Here is a 17,459-nt window from a genome sequence, read left to right as displayed (position 1 = left end):
ATATAGTAACTTTATTGATATTACACGTCATCAAAGATATGAGCTGACAAACAATTTCTCAGTAATAAATGATACAACAAAATCACCTTTTAATATCGGTTCTAAACTGTCATTGTATACTGACACCTTTTCGAGTGTCATTGTATATATTCTAGAGTTTTAAGCCTCTTTGGGGGCCCTCCTCAATATCCACTTTTTCAAGATCACGTAATAAGGTCTATGTAATGACGCTCTAATTATTCTGAGGTCCTCTTGTCCGCTAACCAATCCATAGCACTCTTGAGCTACGAAGACTTCCTCTCTTCTAGTTATTAGCTCAAAAAAGAGCAATTTCCATTCAGTAGAGGATATTTAAGAAATCATCCCCTCCCACAATAATTTATGCAGTTCAAGGTATGCAACCACACTGTCGTCAAGTATAGTACTGTACGGAGGATAAAAAACTTATAGGGGGTCACCACTCTCTCGTCTTTCCACTCCTATGTGCATACCCCGCCCGATCTATTCTTCCGGACCCGACTGCAATCAGCCTCACGAGTGAGTTTGCAATTGATGTTGTCTTGTCTATGTATTGTTCTTGTGAGGGGAGAAAGCAATTTGTTCCCGGTCAAGCAAAAGCAAGTTTCGAAAGCTACATTTATTGAAATATTTTTCCACAAAAATAAATAAATAAAAATTCCCATATACACTTTGTTTTCCATTGGCCAATATCCATCCACGAGACCCAAAAAATATATATATATATATATTTTTGCTTCTTTTTGGTGACCCAAACAAGAGGAATCACAAGAACCCTAATTTTACATTTACAGAAAGGAATCCCCAAGAAGAGACGCCACTAACAATCATAGTTTTAAAGCCACACATTTGCAACAAGAACCCATTCGATCCCCCTTTTGAAAAAATTTCTTCCTTTTTTTTTTTTGTTGTTCCAAACAAAAACCAAAAAGCTTTCATTTTCACTGTTCTTTTAAATGGGGTTAGCTTTTGAAAATTCTTTCCATTGGATATGGGCAAAAGATTGTTATTCGAGGTTATGATGAAGCTGACAGAAGAGGACTACGATGAGCAAGTACTTCTATGTCCTCCCAAGAATATAATATCACTTTTTTCCCAACCCCACAAACTCCCTATAAATTGGATTTTCCCGGAAAATAACTTCTCAGAAAGCTGTTTGGCTTTGGATTTTCCCGGAAAGTTCTGAGAAAAAAGTGGTGCTGTGTTTGATGATAATTATGGCGAGGGCTGTGAAGGCAAATGCAATATTGCTTAGGTAAAAAAGTTAAATAATTGTTGGCTTCTTGAGTGATAATATATTGATTATATGGTCTTTATCAGCACTACTTTTTTTTTTTTTCTTTTTCCTCCAAACACTAGAAAGATTTTACTGTAATTTAGGTTCCTTTGTTTGCTGGCTTGGGAAAAGTCTATTGGAAAAAGTGGCTTGGAAAAAAGAAAAGTCTATGAGAAAGTTGTACTTTTTTTTTCTCTCTTTTTTAAACATTGTTCATCATTTGGTCAAGTATGATTTTGAGTATGTTTGATGACGTTTTTCAAATGGTTAAAAGCACTTTCTCTCTTGTTTTGAAAACGAACCAGAAGGAATGTTAAAGCGTCTTTAAAAAAGTTTAAAAGTACTCTAAAGTGTTTCATGAGAAAGTAGTCGAGTACTTTTTGCCCAAATACTTTGTTCAGAAGACACTCTACAAAAAGAACTTAAATTTAAGGGGAAAAGAAACGTAGAACCAAACATCAACCAACGTAATTTGTTCAAACAATTTTGGTGAAAATTCAAACTTCGACCCAATAAAGCTTAATTCATTCGTGTAAATTTGACGCTCTAATTTATTATTCTATTGAAGGCGAATGAAGCAATTGAGACGCCAATTTAGCAGCTTTGCAATGGAGTCGAAAGCGAAAGAAGAAGCACTTCAAGAAGAGGACATAGAAACGGAGCCATGGCCCTATAACTCATCCACTTGGGTGCCCCATCCTCGCACAGGAATCTACTTCCCTCAGGGCCATGAGTGGGTCATGAAGGATGTCCCTGAAAATGCAGCTTCCTTCTCTAGGGTTTGCTGGTTTCGAGACTCCGATGGCGTCGATGACCCAAACCCCGACCAAAATCCATCTGTCGGGCCTCGCTTCGCTGCTGCTTTTGGCACCCAGGATCGACACTAGTATTGGTCAATTAGGAGGGGAATGGAGAGTAGGGAGAAGATAAGCCCAGTATATATTCTATGGAAACAGTAAATAATGTGATTTAAGACTTGAGCGTTGAGCTTTGCATAGAATAATATGGAGGAATGCTGGACAATTACCAAAATGACCTTGGAATTAAAATTTGGTATATAGCATAGTAAAAGTTTAATATGGAGGAATATTAGTTAAAAAATTAAGCAATCCTATTCTTAAGTAATAGTAATATATAGTAAAGGGTATATTATAAATACTAAATTACGATAATCTAGCTGTTTAAACTTTTAAGTATAGCACAATTACAAATTACAATCTCGAGACTTTAACATTTATACGAACTAACCATGATATTAATTAAATCGATAGTGATTAATAATTCTTGAAATTCAAAACTTGGAAAAGGAATTTGGAAGGAAATAAAGTGTAAATTAGGGAATAAAAAATGGTGAAGAAAATAAAATAGCATGAAATAATAATGGTGTAGTTAAAAGTTGGTCAAGAAAAGGGAATTGAGGAGAAAAATTCTCTACTAGAAAATAAAGTTAATGTACTTTTTGAGTTTGGTAGGCAAAGAACAAAATATGTGAGAAGGCATATTAAAAATTAAAGATATCTCTAAATTCATGAGCGATAGCTTAACGGTAATTAATATATATTTTTAACCAAGAAAATGACCCACTACAAGAATTTATAGCAATGCCGACGTTGTTTTTCTCAATGCAAGAAAATTCTTTGAGAAAGATAAGTAATCAAGTCGCTAACCAAATTCGTTATTATCTTTTTTCAAGTTTCTCAAATTTTGTTTCTTCTATATTTTAATATTTGATAGTTGTTTCTTGTTTCTTGTTTTTCTTTTCTTCTTTTTTTTTTTTGATAAAAAGAGTTTCTTGTTTTCTATAAATTTTAAATTAAAAAGGTAAAAATTTTATATGAAAATTAATTTTTTAAATTATATATTCTATTTTTTACGTTCTACGCGATTCTATAAACATTTTTCAAAAGGGAAAAGTAAGAAACATGAAAAGCTTTCAAATGCTTTATGTTTATCAAAAATCTAGAAACGATAGACAAAAAACAAGAAACTAGAACATTACCGAGACCGATAAACTTCTAATTTCTTCGTAGTTCTTGTAGAAATGGAATAGTAGTTGAGTTGATACTATTTTCAAATTAACTTTTATCATCTTTATTGTTTTATTTAATGGATTATTTGTTATTTAAAATTTGTTGTAGTTAAAAGTAGTATAAAAAGATTTTCATACAGCATCAAAAACATTTCTCGCTCAACTATATTTAGGTGATGCAGTTTTCAAAAAATTACCTATGATGTCATATATTTTAAGATAGAATTTCTCATTATTTTTTCATTAACATGTTCTATTTATACTATTCATAACCTATATAGTATATGTTGTGCATTTTTTTTACAAAAAGGTGAAATATTCTCCAAGTTTATATTTGATATATCGTGTTTTATACCATCCATGGAAGAAGACTAAAAAGGGCAATAATAATTGAGTATATTTTGACCTTTAATATATTCTATGCCAATGGAACATCACCAACAATTCAGCATATATATATATAATATATATATATATATATCATGATTAGTTATGTTTGTTCAACAATTGTTGGAGTCTTCTTAAAAAAAAAAATTGTCCGAGGAGAACTCAACCGATATTAAAGTGTCTTACCCACTTGATTTATGTTTGACATTGACATATATATTAAGTCTTTTGGTTTAAATACTATTTTAGTCTCGATATTTTTGAATTTGGTTTATTTGGTCTGTCAATTTTCAAAACGTCTACTTTGTTCTTTGTATTGTTTTAATTTTTTCCATTTACTTTCAAAAGGTCTATTTTTGTTTTTCTACCTTAAAAAAAGTCATTTCATTTTATCTAATTTATTTTAATAACAATTCTGGCCTAAAACTTCATTCACTAAATTATGTATTAAATGGTCTCCATTGCGTATAGAATTTGTGTTAAAATTTTACGAATAGGAATTCAAATATGATTGATCTTTAAAAGTACAAAAATTAAAATGAACTAAAGTTAAAGTACATCGACCAAAATGGATGTTTCTAAAGCACATAAATCAAAATGAACCAAAACTAAAGGTATAAAAATAGTATTTAGCCAAACCGAGCATACGGTGAGGACTTTTAATTAATATTTTAGTGGAAACATAGATATAAAGATTTAGATTATGTTTATAATCAAAGGGTTAAATACGTCATTTCATTTCTGAAATATACATCATTTTTGAATTTTTATTTTATTTTATTTGTTTATACAATATGTAATGAAATGAGTTATGAGACTAAAGTGAACCATTTTTTTAATTGGTGGAAGTTTTTAGAGTTTGGATATTGAAAATAAAATAAAATTTCTGATCATCCACCAAATTTTGCCCCCCTCAAAAAAGGAAATTTTCTAGAGAAAAACTTACATGGGTTTTTTTTTCTTCCAAAGAATTCATCACAATTGAAATGGAAATTTAAACTTTTATCTAAAAACAATTAAAAAAAATATTGACCAAATCAAGAAAAAAAAAATATGGACTAAAAGTATATTTATTTTTGCTTTTGGAAAAACTCTTGTTTACTTTCCTATCAATTTCTAACTTTGAATTTTCTATTACCATCTCTTTTGACTTAATGAGCCAATGGTCGGGCAAACAAATAAAATGTTGAAATCTCATTTCAATATTCAAATATTCAAATTTATTTAATTTTTAAATTTTTAAATATTTATTTTATTCCAAACTATTTTAAAAAACAAAATTTGTTATTATTAATTATAATTCTTTTATCACTTTTGGAGTATTTATTCTTGAATTTTTTTAATAATATTTATTTTAAACTTATTCCAAATATATATCAGTCATCCAACTATTTCTAAGAATAATGGTTGGAAAATTAAAGGTCGTCGACCTATGCCATTTCACACTTCCCTGATTGCATGACTCCTTGTTGGCGCCATGTATTTATTTTTTCTTTTTAATTCTGACATTAATGTTGTTAAACCCACATCATTTTTAACAACAAATAAGTCGTAATAATTAAAATTTTTCCTAATTCATATTTATCCACGTCAATATGTGTAATAGAAGCTACCTCATGCAACTAAATGATACTTTTAAAAATTAAAAAATTAAAAATTGACCTTAATTTAATTAGAATAAACTTAAATATTGAGATTTAGTCCGGAATAAAATTTTAATTTCTCTTTTGAAAAAATATTGCTAGTATAGAAAAAAGCTTTTGCAAATGCCACAACAACACACGTTGCTAATAAATAAATAAGTTTAAGTACTACTATTTTTAATGTAATTTCATTTTCTTTCTTTTTTACTTTTTAAAATTTTCGTCTATCTACTCTTAAAATGTCTATTTAGATCTGTTTCTTTCTAATTTTATTGTAATTTCAAAACCTTTGTTTTGATTATTGTTATCTAAAAAGGTGGTAATTCTAGTATATTCATCGACAAAACATGGATTTTATTAAAATTTTTGTACAATAACTAAAACAAATATTTTGAAAATAAAACTAAAATAAAATCAGCGACAAAAATAGTAATAAATATCTGCGTTTTTGTTTTTTGCTTGTGAACTGTTACATAATAAAGACAAATAAAAAGATGAAGATAAGAATCTGTTGACCTATGGAGTTCTTCTCCGAGCTCGAGTTTTATCTTCTCTTCGTCTTCCTTAACTCTGCTCCGTAGCTAATCCCCCTCCATTTCCTGCGAATTCCACGAATTTTTCTCTGAAATTTCCCCTCGATCGCTTCCTCTTTTGAAAACCCTCTCCGATTTCCCCCTCGTCCTTTTGTTTTTCTGTGAATTCGCCTCCAATTTCAGACTCTACGCGAAAATTTGAGTGGAACAAGCAAAGTAGTGGCTGAGTCTGTGCATGACGAGCGCTTCGGAGCTGTTTCATCATCGGAGGTACAGGTGGGGCCGGACCGACGCGGATTTAGGGCTTGATTCTGAGCCTCCCGATCGGCATCTTCCGTCTCCACGGCGTCATCATGGTCACACCGGCACTCATCGCCGCGATTTGAACGCCTGTGGCGCTTTCCGACGATCCTCGCTGCAAGAACGCCATCAATCTCCCCGGTTTTCGTACCCTGTAAGGACAAATCTTAACGAATACTGGGTTTGTGTTGCTTCATCGCGTGCGATTCTTTCGGTGTTGTAAATACTTAGGAAGAATTGTTCAATTTTGGTTTTGATTTGGGGGTTTTAAGCGGTGGAATTCTGTTTTGGTTTCTGACCTATCTGTTCGTCTACTTCCAAACTGTATAATCAGTTGAGAATATGCTGGAAGAGATCAAATTTGCCCTAATTTATCAGCGTAAGTTTTTAGAATGGTTTGATCAGGTTCTTATCAAAAAAAGAATGGTTTGATCCGGGATACCGTGCGATTGAAAGTATTAATTATAGACTTAAGTTTTTCCGGGTTTAGGAGTGATTTAACAATAATTCTATTCCATCCACCTGTTAAATTAGTCATTATTTTCGTTCTTCAGTTCTAATTCTGTTTTTATATTGCTGTTAAATCCTTAGAATCAGAACAAAGCAAATGGCATAACTTGGTACTGAAAGACTGAAAGTGATGATGATGAATAAAATTTTCCCAAATTTATTTGCTTTCTACTGCTACTTAGCTATGAAACCAGGATTAAATTGGGGTGTGATCATATGGAGACATTCCTTCGATCGACTTTAGGTTGCTTTTGTACATTTTTCTGGGTTGTCATCTTGGTCTGAAAGTGAGTTCAATTAGTTTGGAGACATTAACACTCTGTATCTTCATTGTAGCTTGCTCAGGATCGGTCGGCTGCTCAGTCTGACTCGGTTACAAGTCTTGGTTCTAGAAATAGTATTAATGCGAATATTCATATTCGGAACAGCTCGAGGACTGGGTTGAGTGAGGATTCCAGATTGCCAGGAGCCGTTTTACTTGCTAGGGAAAGGCTTCTGGAGAGATTGAGAGGTGCCTCTTTGCCGACGAGCAGGTCAGTTGCTATACAGAAAATTTTAGAACTTCAATAGGAATGCCCCATTCCATGTCGATTCTCCTAGAGATATAAGCTTTGTAGCTATAGACACCTCATCGACTCAGTGGGATCTTTCTAAATTTAGTTGAATCATAACTGTGGTATGAACCTACTCATGTGATTTTCTTTGTCAATGAGGATTTGGCTGTATCGTATAACTCAGAAAACAGGACTCAATCCAGCAATCCCCATAAAGTTAACAGGATCCAATCCAGCAATCCCCATAAACTCGTAAAGTGTCGTACAGTTTCGAGCTGGAATTTATCATTCTTAAGAAAATATGTATATGTAAACTACATGTTGAAAACTGGAACTGATTCCTGCTCTGTACTAACCGAACTGGTATTGATCAGGAATGGTCTTACTGAAGCATCAGATGGGAATCCAGAAATCTCGACAAGTCAATCGCAAAGGATCTCCCTCGTCGATGCTGACAGGCTGCAATTAGTTCCTGAACTCAACAAGAGGCCCCCTGGTCTCTCACGGGAGGCAGTGGACCGCTTACAACTTGAGGTTTTTATGAATACAGAGCATATCATTGACGATGACCCGACAACGATAACGTCAACAGATTGTAGTATATGTCTAGAGAGTTTCACAGACGGAGACAAACTCATCCATCTGCCCTGTGAGCACAAATTTCACCATGCTTGCTTGGACCGATGGGTTCGAAGTTGTGGAGATTGTCCATATTGTCGACAACGTATCGATGTAAACTAATATTTTCTAACGAGTTCGAAATCTCAACTTGGGATTTGCAGTATGTAGAAAGCTTAGAGACTTCAGTTAACAACCAAGTTGTGGTATTAATCTTTATAGTTGAAGTCCATATTTGTATCCTTCTGAGTTCTGAATTGTGTTGGGACACCAAACTGTGTGGCAGTTTTAATAGCCAAGAATGTGTGAAGGATATTATTTTCTTGGTTTTAATTATTGAAGAAGGAAAATTTACTTCAACTGATAATGATTTTGTGTTTTGTTTTAAAAATTTTATTCTGAAATCTTTTCCATTTGAAAAAAAAAAATTGGGGTTTTGAAATTTATTTTTATAATTTTATAATTTAACTAATATACTAAGAATACTTTTAATTTAATGTGTATAGCGCATAATTTCATTTTTAAACTTTTTACATTCAAGTTTGGTCAAATTTTATGTTAGCGTATAAGTATGATTTTTAAACACATTAATGGAATATATACTTATTTTGATATGTAACACTTTTTTTCTTAATTCAACTTTTTTTTTCTTAATTCAACGATATGTGAAAGTGGATATTTGAAGTTCAGTCAGTATGGGCAAACATGCGATAGGTGGACAGAAATAAATATTTAAAAAATTAAAGGAATAGAATAAAATAATACTGAGTGGAATTTTAACTTTTTTTTTTTTCCTTCTCCGGAACGTTAGTGGAATTTTAACTTATGTTATAATATTTAATTCACATTAATTGCTTGATTTTTAGTAACTGCAATAAATCATTTACTTCTCCGGTAAGTTTTTCTTTCCAACGAATCCAACTTTATTCCTTAATAATCATAAGAATTATACACGTCATAACTTGGCTACCAAGATTCTATCTCTAAATTTTTATTTTTATTATTTTTTAAAATTTCTCTCTCTAAATGGACCATATGGGTTGACCAAGTCAACCCTCTCTCTCATTTTTTTTCTTTTTTTTTGTTCTTTTTTTAATGGTAGAATAGATCATAAATAAAATGATGGTACTTTCCAAAAAGTTGATGTTTACTGTATTAAATATAATAAATACAGTTGGGATTTTGGGAGAGGAACAATTCAATTTTCTCCCTTAATACCAAACTTTTCCACATTCAAAAAAGCCCTGCCCCTAAATTTGGGTCAATTCACATTCATTGCTTTTCTTAAAAAAAGAAAAAAAAAATTCTGACTCAATTCTTTTAAGTTTTTAATTTTAGTTCTACTCTTTTGAATTTGATCTCTAAACGTCTATTTCTATACTTCTAAAAACACTTATCAATTTAGTTATTTTTAACATAATAACAATTTTTTTATACAAATTTAGAACTCATTTCAAGAAATTTTAGTGAATGAAATGTAATTTATTATCGCTTTTTAAAGGTAGAAAGACCACATGAACCTTTTAAAATATATAAAAACTAAAATAACAAAAGTTGAAAGAATAAGAATCAAAATGGACGTTTCAAACTTAAATTGTCCAACATAACGTAAAGTTAAAAGTATAGGGACGAGAATAGTATTTAAACTTTTTAAATTTTATTCCAATTCCTCAACTTTTTACTTATTTTGTTTTTTATATTTATATTTTAAAAATGATTTGTGCTTGAAACTCGGTCTTACAAGAATATGTGTTTAAATAGAATCTTGGACCATAGAATTATTGAAGTTTATGGAGTGATCTGTGACTTAGAACACATATCCGCATGATGTCATGTTAAATTTCTATTAAATGAAAAATAAAAATTTAATGGGACAGAAAATAATATATATATATATGTGTGTATTTTTGTATAGTTCAAGGATCCAATAAAATTTTGTCAAAAAAAAAAAAAGAATAAAGGATCCAATAAAATATTTGACATTATAAAGACTAAAATGAAATTAATATTATATTCCACGATTGTAAACATTGTTTAACGTTTACTTTAATTTTAAGGTTGTAAATGTAAATATGAATTCCAACTATAAAAAAAGTATCCAAAATATTAAAAGAAATAAAACTCCTAATATAAGAAAAATGAGAATTTCAATTCTTAGTTTTATAAGATATTTTATTTTAATTATCACCTTAATATAAATTTTGAATAAGTTTATGGACAAAAATGAAAATTTTAAAAAGTTATAGGTTAAAATATCACTTTTGTTCCTGTACTTAAGAATTTATTTGATTTTCATCGCTGTGCTCTCTGTCGAAATTGCTTCCCTGTATTTTTACTATATCTAAAAATAATCTTTATCAGGTATTAAGTCAACTATCACTAGAAAAATGGAAAATACATTCATATCGACCTATTCTTTGATAGAACACCTCGAACTCACAGTGGAGACTATTTTAAGATTTATCGAGATTACCATAACTAAATTTAAAGATTTAGACGCAAAGGAACTAAAATGAAATAAGTTAGAGTAAGGGATGAAAATGATAATATCCATTGATGGAAAGAGCAAAACGGGGGGGTGAAAAGTCAACAAATGTGATCAAAATTGGGGAAGGAGGGGGAAAAAATGGACGCTTTATTTACGCGGATTCTGAAGAGTATGGAAATGGTGCGATTTTCAGTTTTTTCTCGTTCCTTCCACTTACGCTTACGCGGTACTACTTCTTTTTTCTTCCCCACTGCGCCTCTCTCTCTAAACCCAACCTAAAATTTCAACAAATCCCATTTTGCAGACAAACATACCCACCAGACCCACATCTTCAAGCACGCGAAGCGACCAAATTTGATCACAAACAGGCCCTTTTTTGCTCCCCCATCGGAACCCCATGATGTTGAGATCATTCTACCGGCCGCTGGAGCGCTGTTTTGGGCGCTGGGCCGGCGACGGCCTGCTCTGGCACTCTGAATTGAAGCCTCATGCCTCTGGCGATTACTCGATCGCCGTTGTTCAGGCCAACTCCTGCCTTGAGGATCAGAGCCAGGTGTTTACGTCTCCCTTGGCTACCTATGTTGGTGTTTATGATGGCCATGGCGGCCCCGAGGCCTCTCGCTTTGTGAATAAGCATCTCTTTCCTTATATGCACAGTGAGCCCCCCTCTTCAAAGACCCTTTATGTAGTTTTTTGTTTTTGTTATGTGTGATTCAGTTTGGCGTGATGGGATTCTTTTGGATTTTGGAAATTTTTTTCTGGGTTTTTTATAGTTTTAGATTATGAAGCTTTTTATGGTCAATGTGCAGTTTGATGTCATTGGGATATCTCTGGTTTTGTGATTTTGTTTGGAATTTGGTCATGATCAAATGGTGAAATTAGAGGGGAGGAATAAAGGAAGACTGGGATTTGTTCATCGGAGTTTACTTTTTGAGTTTGTTGCAGAGTTTGCTACTGAACAAGGTGGGCTCTCGGAGGATGTTATTAAGAAGGCATTCAATGCTACAGAAGAGGATTTTCTGCGTTTGGTGAAGCGGGCTCTGCCTGCCAAGCCACAGATTGCTTCAGTTGGGTCATGCTGCCTCGTGGGAGCGATTTCGAATACGAAATTGTACGTTGCGAATCTCGGGGATTCGAGGGCTGTGCTCGGCCGGAGAGGTTCGGAGAGTAAGAGAACTCCGGTGGTTGCAGAGCGGTTGTCTACTGATCACAATGTTGGAGTTGATGAAGTTAGGAAAGAGGTTGAAGCACTGCATCCTGACGACTCCCATATTGTTGTCTATAGCCGTGGAGTTTGGAGGATAAAGGGCATAATTCAGGTAAATTTTGCATCCTTCAAGTTTAATAATGGCTCCGTGATCTCGTTAGAACGATTCGTGTTGCTTTCTTGCCTGTTGATGCATTTGCTCTCATGGTTAATGATCAGAATCTTATTCGAGTTCTCTTTGAACATATCACAAGTTGTGTTCTAATTGAGACTCTAAAATGAAAACTCTGTTTCTCTTTTTGTTGGAAAAAGCTGCATTGGCAGAAAGGAACATATCTACTTCATTGCAAAATACATCATCTTTAGAATTTAGATCAATAACTAAGAACAGTCAGATTTGATGTTTCCCATATAAGCTAATAGAAACCTTTTGGTATCTTCTGTTTACTTCCTGTCTTGTTTTCAATAAGATATTTGTCTAAACTTTCTTCTCTGTCTTAGTCTCATTCTGTTTCCTTGTCTGAAAGATCTTAGTTTCATGTTTGATTCACTTAATCCTATGGAATTTGTATGCTTGCTTGCTTTTTTCGCCTCGAGTTGTCGGATTACTTAACTTATACCTATATGCAGTGTGATTACGGCCTGTGTGACCGGTGCTTATCTGAGTTATTAATATCTTTTTCATTACTCCAATCCTTTTGAAAGTTCAGGTTTCAAGGTCTATCGGCGACGTCTATTTGAAGAAACCCGAATTCAACCGGGATCCAATATTCCAACAGTTTGGGAACCCCGTCCCGTTGAAACGACCAGTAATGACCGCAGAACCATCGATCCTGACACGAGAGCTTAAACCCCAAGACTTGTTCCTGATCTTTGCATCAGATGGCCTCTGGGAACAACTGACTGATGAGGCTGCTGTGGAGATAGTTTTCAAGAACCCAAGAGCTGTAAGTTGCAAACAAACTCCCATTTCATTTCAACTCTCGAAAATAGCTAACAAAACTCCAAACACATCTAACATTTCTTTCTCTTTCTCAGGGAATTGCAAAGAGATTAGTGAGAGCCGCCCTCCACGAGGCAGCAAAGAAGCGGGAGATGAGATACGCAGACATAAAGAAGATCGAAAAGGGGATTCGGCGTCACTTCCATGACGACATAACTGTTATCGTCGTCTACCTCGACCACCACAGAAGCTCACCTACAGGGCGGGCGAAGAACGGCATTGCCGGGTACACGAGTGCACCCGTTGACATCTTCTCTCTAAACTCAAACTATGAGGCAGAGGAAAAACTTGGCAACAGCATGTTCTGAAAGATTGAATTGATCTGAGAGGTAAATTAATGATACACACAGAGATTAGGAGGAGAAATGGTAGGTATGGGATTGACAAGAGCTGTTCATCAGTAGAAGAAAACACAGTTGATGACTTTGTAGATAGATTAAATTTTAGTCACTAATTGCTGCTCTAATGGAAACCAGCTACCTTTGATTTTTTTGTACTCAATTCTAACCACTTTTTTTTTCTTGGTTTATTATTGATTTTTTTCCATTGACTTGTTTGAAGTTATCATCACATTCAATAATGGCAGCCACTTCTGTTTTTTCCCCCTTTTACACCTATTTTGTTAGTCAATTACATGTTTTTTTGGGGGGAAATTTCAGTATTTAGTCATGTAATTAGCAGACATATTAATTGATTTATTCTAGGTTAAATTGTACGTTGAGATTTCTTTTTTTAATAAAGAAAAAGAGAATTGCATGGTCCGAACTAAGTGGAAATGAGTGAGTGAGTAATAATATGATATTTTTATTGATCTGGTAGGTTGCCTAATTTTAATAATTTTTATATATTATTTCTCTCTAAAATATCATGGAAATAATGACTAAACATTAACAAAAGAGTTTTAAAATATTTGAAAGGTTGACAAATATTAATGTTGTAGTTTGCAACTTTTTTTTTGGTATAATAAATTAGGGTCATGGGGTTTGAACTTCCAACCTTAAAGAAGTAGGTGTCAATTACCGAGCTATGCCTAGACAACGTTGACGACATAGTTTTTATATATGTAAAGAATGTCTCGTTGCTATCTCTTTGAGATAAGAAAAGTTGATTTGTAATACTATGTTCTAAACGTAATCGACAATTTAAAATTTCAAGTGTAAGATGTCTAAGTTTGGAATTAGTTGTTTTTCTTATTTGCATTGTTTTTACACAATTAGAACATATCAAGACTTCAAATTATGAATTGGAAAGTTAAAATGAATTCAAAGATGAAATATATATTTCCTTATTATCTCATTGTATAAAACTTCTTTTATTTATTTTATTAATAATATCCACTTGCTGTCCAGTGTTCTTGAGACATTGTTTATCTGGTGATGGAATTGAAAATTTCAAACAATTATTTTATTATCATTTTAACCCACCAAATTTAACTAAATTGCCATTGACCAATTTCAATACAGATATTATAACAATCAAACTTGATCTAAGTCTATAATTCTTTAATCTTAATTACTATTGGATAAGTGATTATATTTTGATTTAAATATAAATTTAGCTCAGGTACTTTTGACTTTAGTTTATATCAATCCCTGTATTTTCAAAACGTCCTTTTGACTTTAGTTTACATCAGTTCCTGTATTTTCAAAACGTCCTTTTGATTTAGGTACTTTTAATTTTAGTTCATTTTAATCCATGTACTTTCAAAACGTTCATTTTCATCCCGGTAATGACTGCGTACAACTTTCCTATACCACAGTAACAGAGTTTGTATGATTTTACTTACAGATGTAGATGATAAAAAGTTTCTACAATTTTGATATAGGGAATATGTATTTCAAAAAAAATATACATATATATAGGGAATATGAATACAATCATAAAGATCCCATAGCTGATTCCTCCCTCTCCCCAAACAGATGAGAGAAACCAAGTCTCTTTTCATGTTTGCATCAGGTCTTCTACAAAGCCATGAATGAGTTCAAACTTTCTGCACCATTTCTCAGAGTTCACCCTCCGCACCCGGATTGAGCGGTTTTTTCGGGCGAGAAGCGAACATCTCCTAGAACGTCCAGCTTCCTTCTTCGCTATGACCATTTCTTGGTTAGACGCTCCAGCAACCTACATTCCTCTTCCTTAGTTACATGTGGGTCAAGATTCCGTAGATTGGAAACGAAACTACTCGCCTCCTCCCGACGGTTTAGTTTACAATACCAATCCACTAGAGAGTTGTATGTGTTCTGATTGGGTTTACATCCATTCTTGATCATGTACCTCACCACGTCGATTGCCTCTACAAACATCGAATCAGCTGCATAGGTTGCCACAAAGGTATTATACGTAATTACATCGGGGATGAGCCCAAAATCCTTCATTTCAGCAAATATCCGTGAGGCCTCTTTCATTCGACCATTTCGACAATAGGCAAAAATAACAGTATTGAATGAAATGATATCAGGCTTTATTCCTTTCCCGATAATTTCCCTCAAAATGTCCTCCGACTTCTCGAACTCCTCAGTGCGGCTATACATGTACATTAAGCTATTGTATGTTGTCAAGCTCGGAGTGAACCCGCTGTCCTTTATGAAGTTCAAAATTTCGTTGGTTTTCGAAACCATCCTTCTCCTACCATAAATTGAAACCATGGCATTTAGAGTCGTTATATCGGACGAAAACCCTTGTCTCCTAAGTTCCAAGAAAGCACGTTCGGTCTCCGTCAGAAGATCACTTTTACTATAAACCAAAACGAGTGTCTTCAAAAGCACAGCTTGAGGTTCGATTATGCCAGAATAGATCTCCTCAGCAAGAGCAGACATTCGCCCAATCTCTTTGCCATTGGCATAAGCATGAAGTAAAGAACAATACGTTAACTCGTTAGGCTTACACCTACCATCCTTCATTTCGGCGAGTACTTTCTCTGACTGCTCCCAAAGGCCACCCCGAGCCAAGGCCGCTAGAACGGCATTGTAAGTGGACAGATCGGGAGTGACCCCGGCATCCAACATTCTTCTATAGATAGCCATTGCTTGATCAAAAGAACCACATCTGCTATAGGCACTAATAAGAGTGTTGAAAGTGTCCCTCTCAGGCACAAACCCCGCCCTCTTCATCTCTTTGAACACTCCTGAGACTTCACAATCCATCCCATTTTGCCCAAACACTGCCAAAAGTGTATTCCAAGTAACAATGTCAGGCACACACGCACATATCTTAATCTCCTCAAAAACCTTCATCATCTCCACAAAATTACCCCGATTACCGTGCATCTTAATCAGAGCATTGAAGGTGCATATGTTCGGTTGGCACCCCGCAACTCTCATCTCCTCGAACACCCTCATTGCATAATCATCCTTCCCCGTCTTCTCGAAGCCAGACAACAGCGTGGTGTAAGTAAAAACATCAGGCTTTATCCCCTTCTCCGCCATCTGCGTTTTGAGCTCCATAGCTTCCTCCAACAAACCATCCCGTGCATAAGCCGATATCAACGAATTGTAAGTGACAATACTAGGTGCAAACCCACTCGCTTCCATCTCCTTCAACACCTCCATGGCTTCCCTAGGCCGCCGAGACTTCCCGTACACATCCAACAACGCATTGTAAGTAACCTTATCCGGACTAAACCCAGCTGCTTTCATCTCCTCAAACACCTCTGCAGCTTCTTCATACAACGACCCCCGACGACAACTACTAATAAGCGTATTATACGTATACAAATCCGGGGCAATCCCTGAGCTCTTCATACTATCAACAAGAGCAGCAATCCTATTCCAAGGCATGCCCATTTTCCCATACACATTCAAGATCACATTATAAGTAATTAAAGTGGGTCTACAACCTTCTTCTTCTAGTTTCTTAAAGAGCATCACAGCCTCTCTGTACCTCCCATTACTAGAATAAGCAGTTATCAAAGAAGTATAAGCATAAATATCGACAATTACCCCATCGTTTCGAAGCTCGTGAAGCAAAGAAGCCGCGAACGAAGCCCGACCCTCTTTCCCAAGAACACTGATAATCACAGCAATCGCAGAGCTGCTCAAAAACGATGCATAATCTTCCCGGTTACGAACCCAATCGAAGACACGCAAGGCCAATTCGTGCTTCTTGCCGAATACCAAGCCCTTGATTATCCCCAAAATGTCGAGGGAAACGGAATCGGAGGCGAAATCGAGCTCTTCGGGACTGGTTTCGAACAATTGAAGCAAAATTTCATCGAGAGAGGAGAAATCGAATTCTGGGTCGAGGAAGGAATCGATGATTCGCTGGCCTTGAGGGGAGAGGCGGTGGTGCGACCATGGCTTCCCGCGGTTGGGGTCGCGGGACCGGCCGATGCGGGTTCGGGCGCGGGTCCTGGAGGTGGGGGAAGCGGGTTTGGGGAGATGAGTGAGAGGGGAAGAGGGGGATTGGTGGGGAAGAAGGAGGTCTTGGAGAAGAGGGGCTATGGGGGACGATGAAGAAGGGGGCGGCGGCGGCGGCTGCGGCTGCGGCTGCGGCGGAGTGGGTTGGTGGTGGAAGACGTGGAAGAGGGGTTTAGAGGGCACTGGACTGGGGAGGAGGAGCGGAAGTGCGACCTTGTCCGCCATTTTTGGCCACTCTCAAGATTTTGCAGTGGTTTAAGCTGTGGTCTGGATTTCGTTTCTCGGTAGAAATTGGATTTCAATTTTTTTTAGTACACGTGGGGTGGGATGGGTGGGATGGGGTTCAAACTCAAGTACTTCAGACACAGGTGTCTTAATCATTTGAGTTATGTTCGGTTTGGTAATTGAATTTCAATTTCTGAAGATTTTGGATTTTTTTTTATATTTTTAATATTGTAAAAAAGTTAATTATTTATTTAAATATTATTTTGAAATTAAATTTTAAAATATTGTAGTAATTTTAATGCACTAAGCTTAT

General features: G+C 34.9%; 4 protein-coding genes across 4 annotated transcripts; 3 read left to right on the top strand and 1 right to left on the bottom strand.

The window, feature by feature from the left end:
* Window positions 1-1,115: 1,115 nt before the first annotated feature.
* LOC111017332 (glutamate racemase) lies at window positions 1,116-2,326 on the top strand. Its single transcript, XM_022293048.2, has 2 exons — window positions 1,116-1,273; window positions 1,863-2,326. The coding sequence occupies exons 1-2, from the start codon at window positions 1,227-1,229 to the stop codon at window positions 2,179-2,181; spliced, it is 366 nt and encodes a 121-aa protein (XP_022148740.2). The 5' UTR covers window positions 1,116-1,226; the 3' UTR covers window positions 2,182-2,326.
* A 3,522-nt stretch (window positions 2,327-5,848) lies between these two features.
* LOC111017418 (RING/U-box superfamily protein) lies at window positions 5,849-8,201 on the top strand. Its single transcript, XM_022293172.2, has 3 exons — window positions 5,849-6,340; window positions 7,033-7,229; window positions 7,625-8,201. The coding sequence occupies exons 1-3, from the start codon at window positions 6,122-6,124 to the stop codon at window positions 7,989-7,991; spliced, it is 783 nt and encodes a 260-aa protein (XP_022148864.2). The 5' UTR covers window positions 5,849-6,121; the 3' UTR covers window positions 7,992-8,201.
* A 2,315-nt stretch (window positions 8,202-10,516) lies between these two features.
* On the top strand, window positions 10,517-13,177 carry LOC111017290 (Protein phosphatase 2C family protein). Its single transcript, XM_022292996.2, has 4 exons — window positions 10,517-11,012; window positions 11,302-11,675; window positions 12,274-12,510; window positions 12,602-13,177. The coding sequence occupies exons 1-4, from the start codon at window positions 10,754-10,756 to the stop codon at window positions 12,872-12,874; spliced, it is 1,143 nt and encodes a 380-aa protein (XP_022148688.1). The 5' UTR covers window positions 10,517-10,753; the 3' UTR covers window positions 12,875-13,177.
* A 1,140-nt stretch (window positions 13,178-14,317) lies between these two features.
* On the bottom strand, window positions 14,318-17,199 carry LOC111017386 (uncharacterized). Its single transcript, XM_022293135.2, has one exon. The coding sequence runs from the start codon at window positions 17,144-17,146 to the stop codon at window positions 14,654-14,656; it is 2,493 nt and encodes an 830-aa protein (XP_022148827.2). The 5' UTR covers window positions 17,147-17,199; the 3' UTR covers window positions 14,318-14,653.
* Window positions 17,200-17,459: the final 260 nt, after the last annotated feature.

This window comes from Momordica charantia (assembly GCF_013281855.1).
Source record: "Momordica charantia cultivar OHB3-1 chromosome 4 unlocalized genomic scaffold, Mcharantia_2.0 BLBB01000004.1, whole genome shotgun sequence".
NCBI lineage: Eukaryota > Viridiplantae > Streptophyta > Magnoliopsida > Cucurbitales > Cucurbitaceae > Momordica > Momordica charantia.
This window is presented reverse-complemented; position numbering and strand designations above follow the sequence as displayed.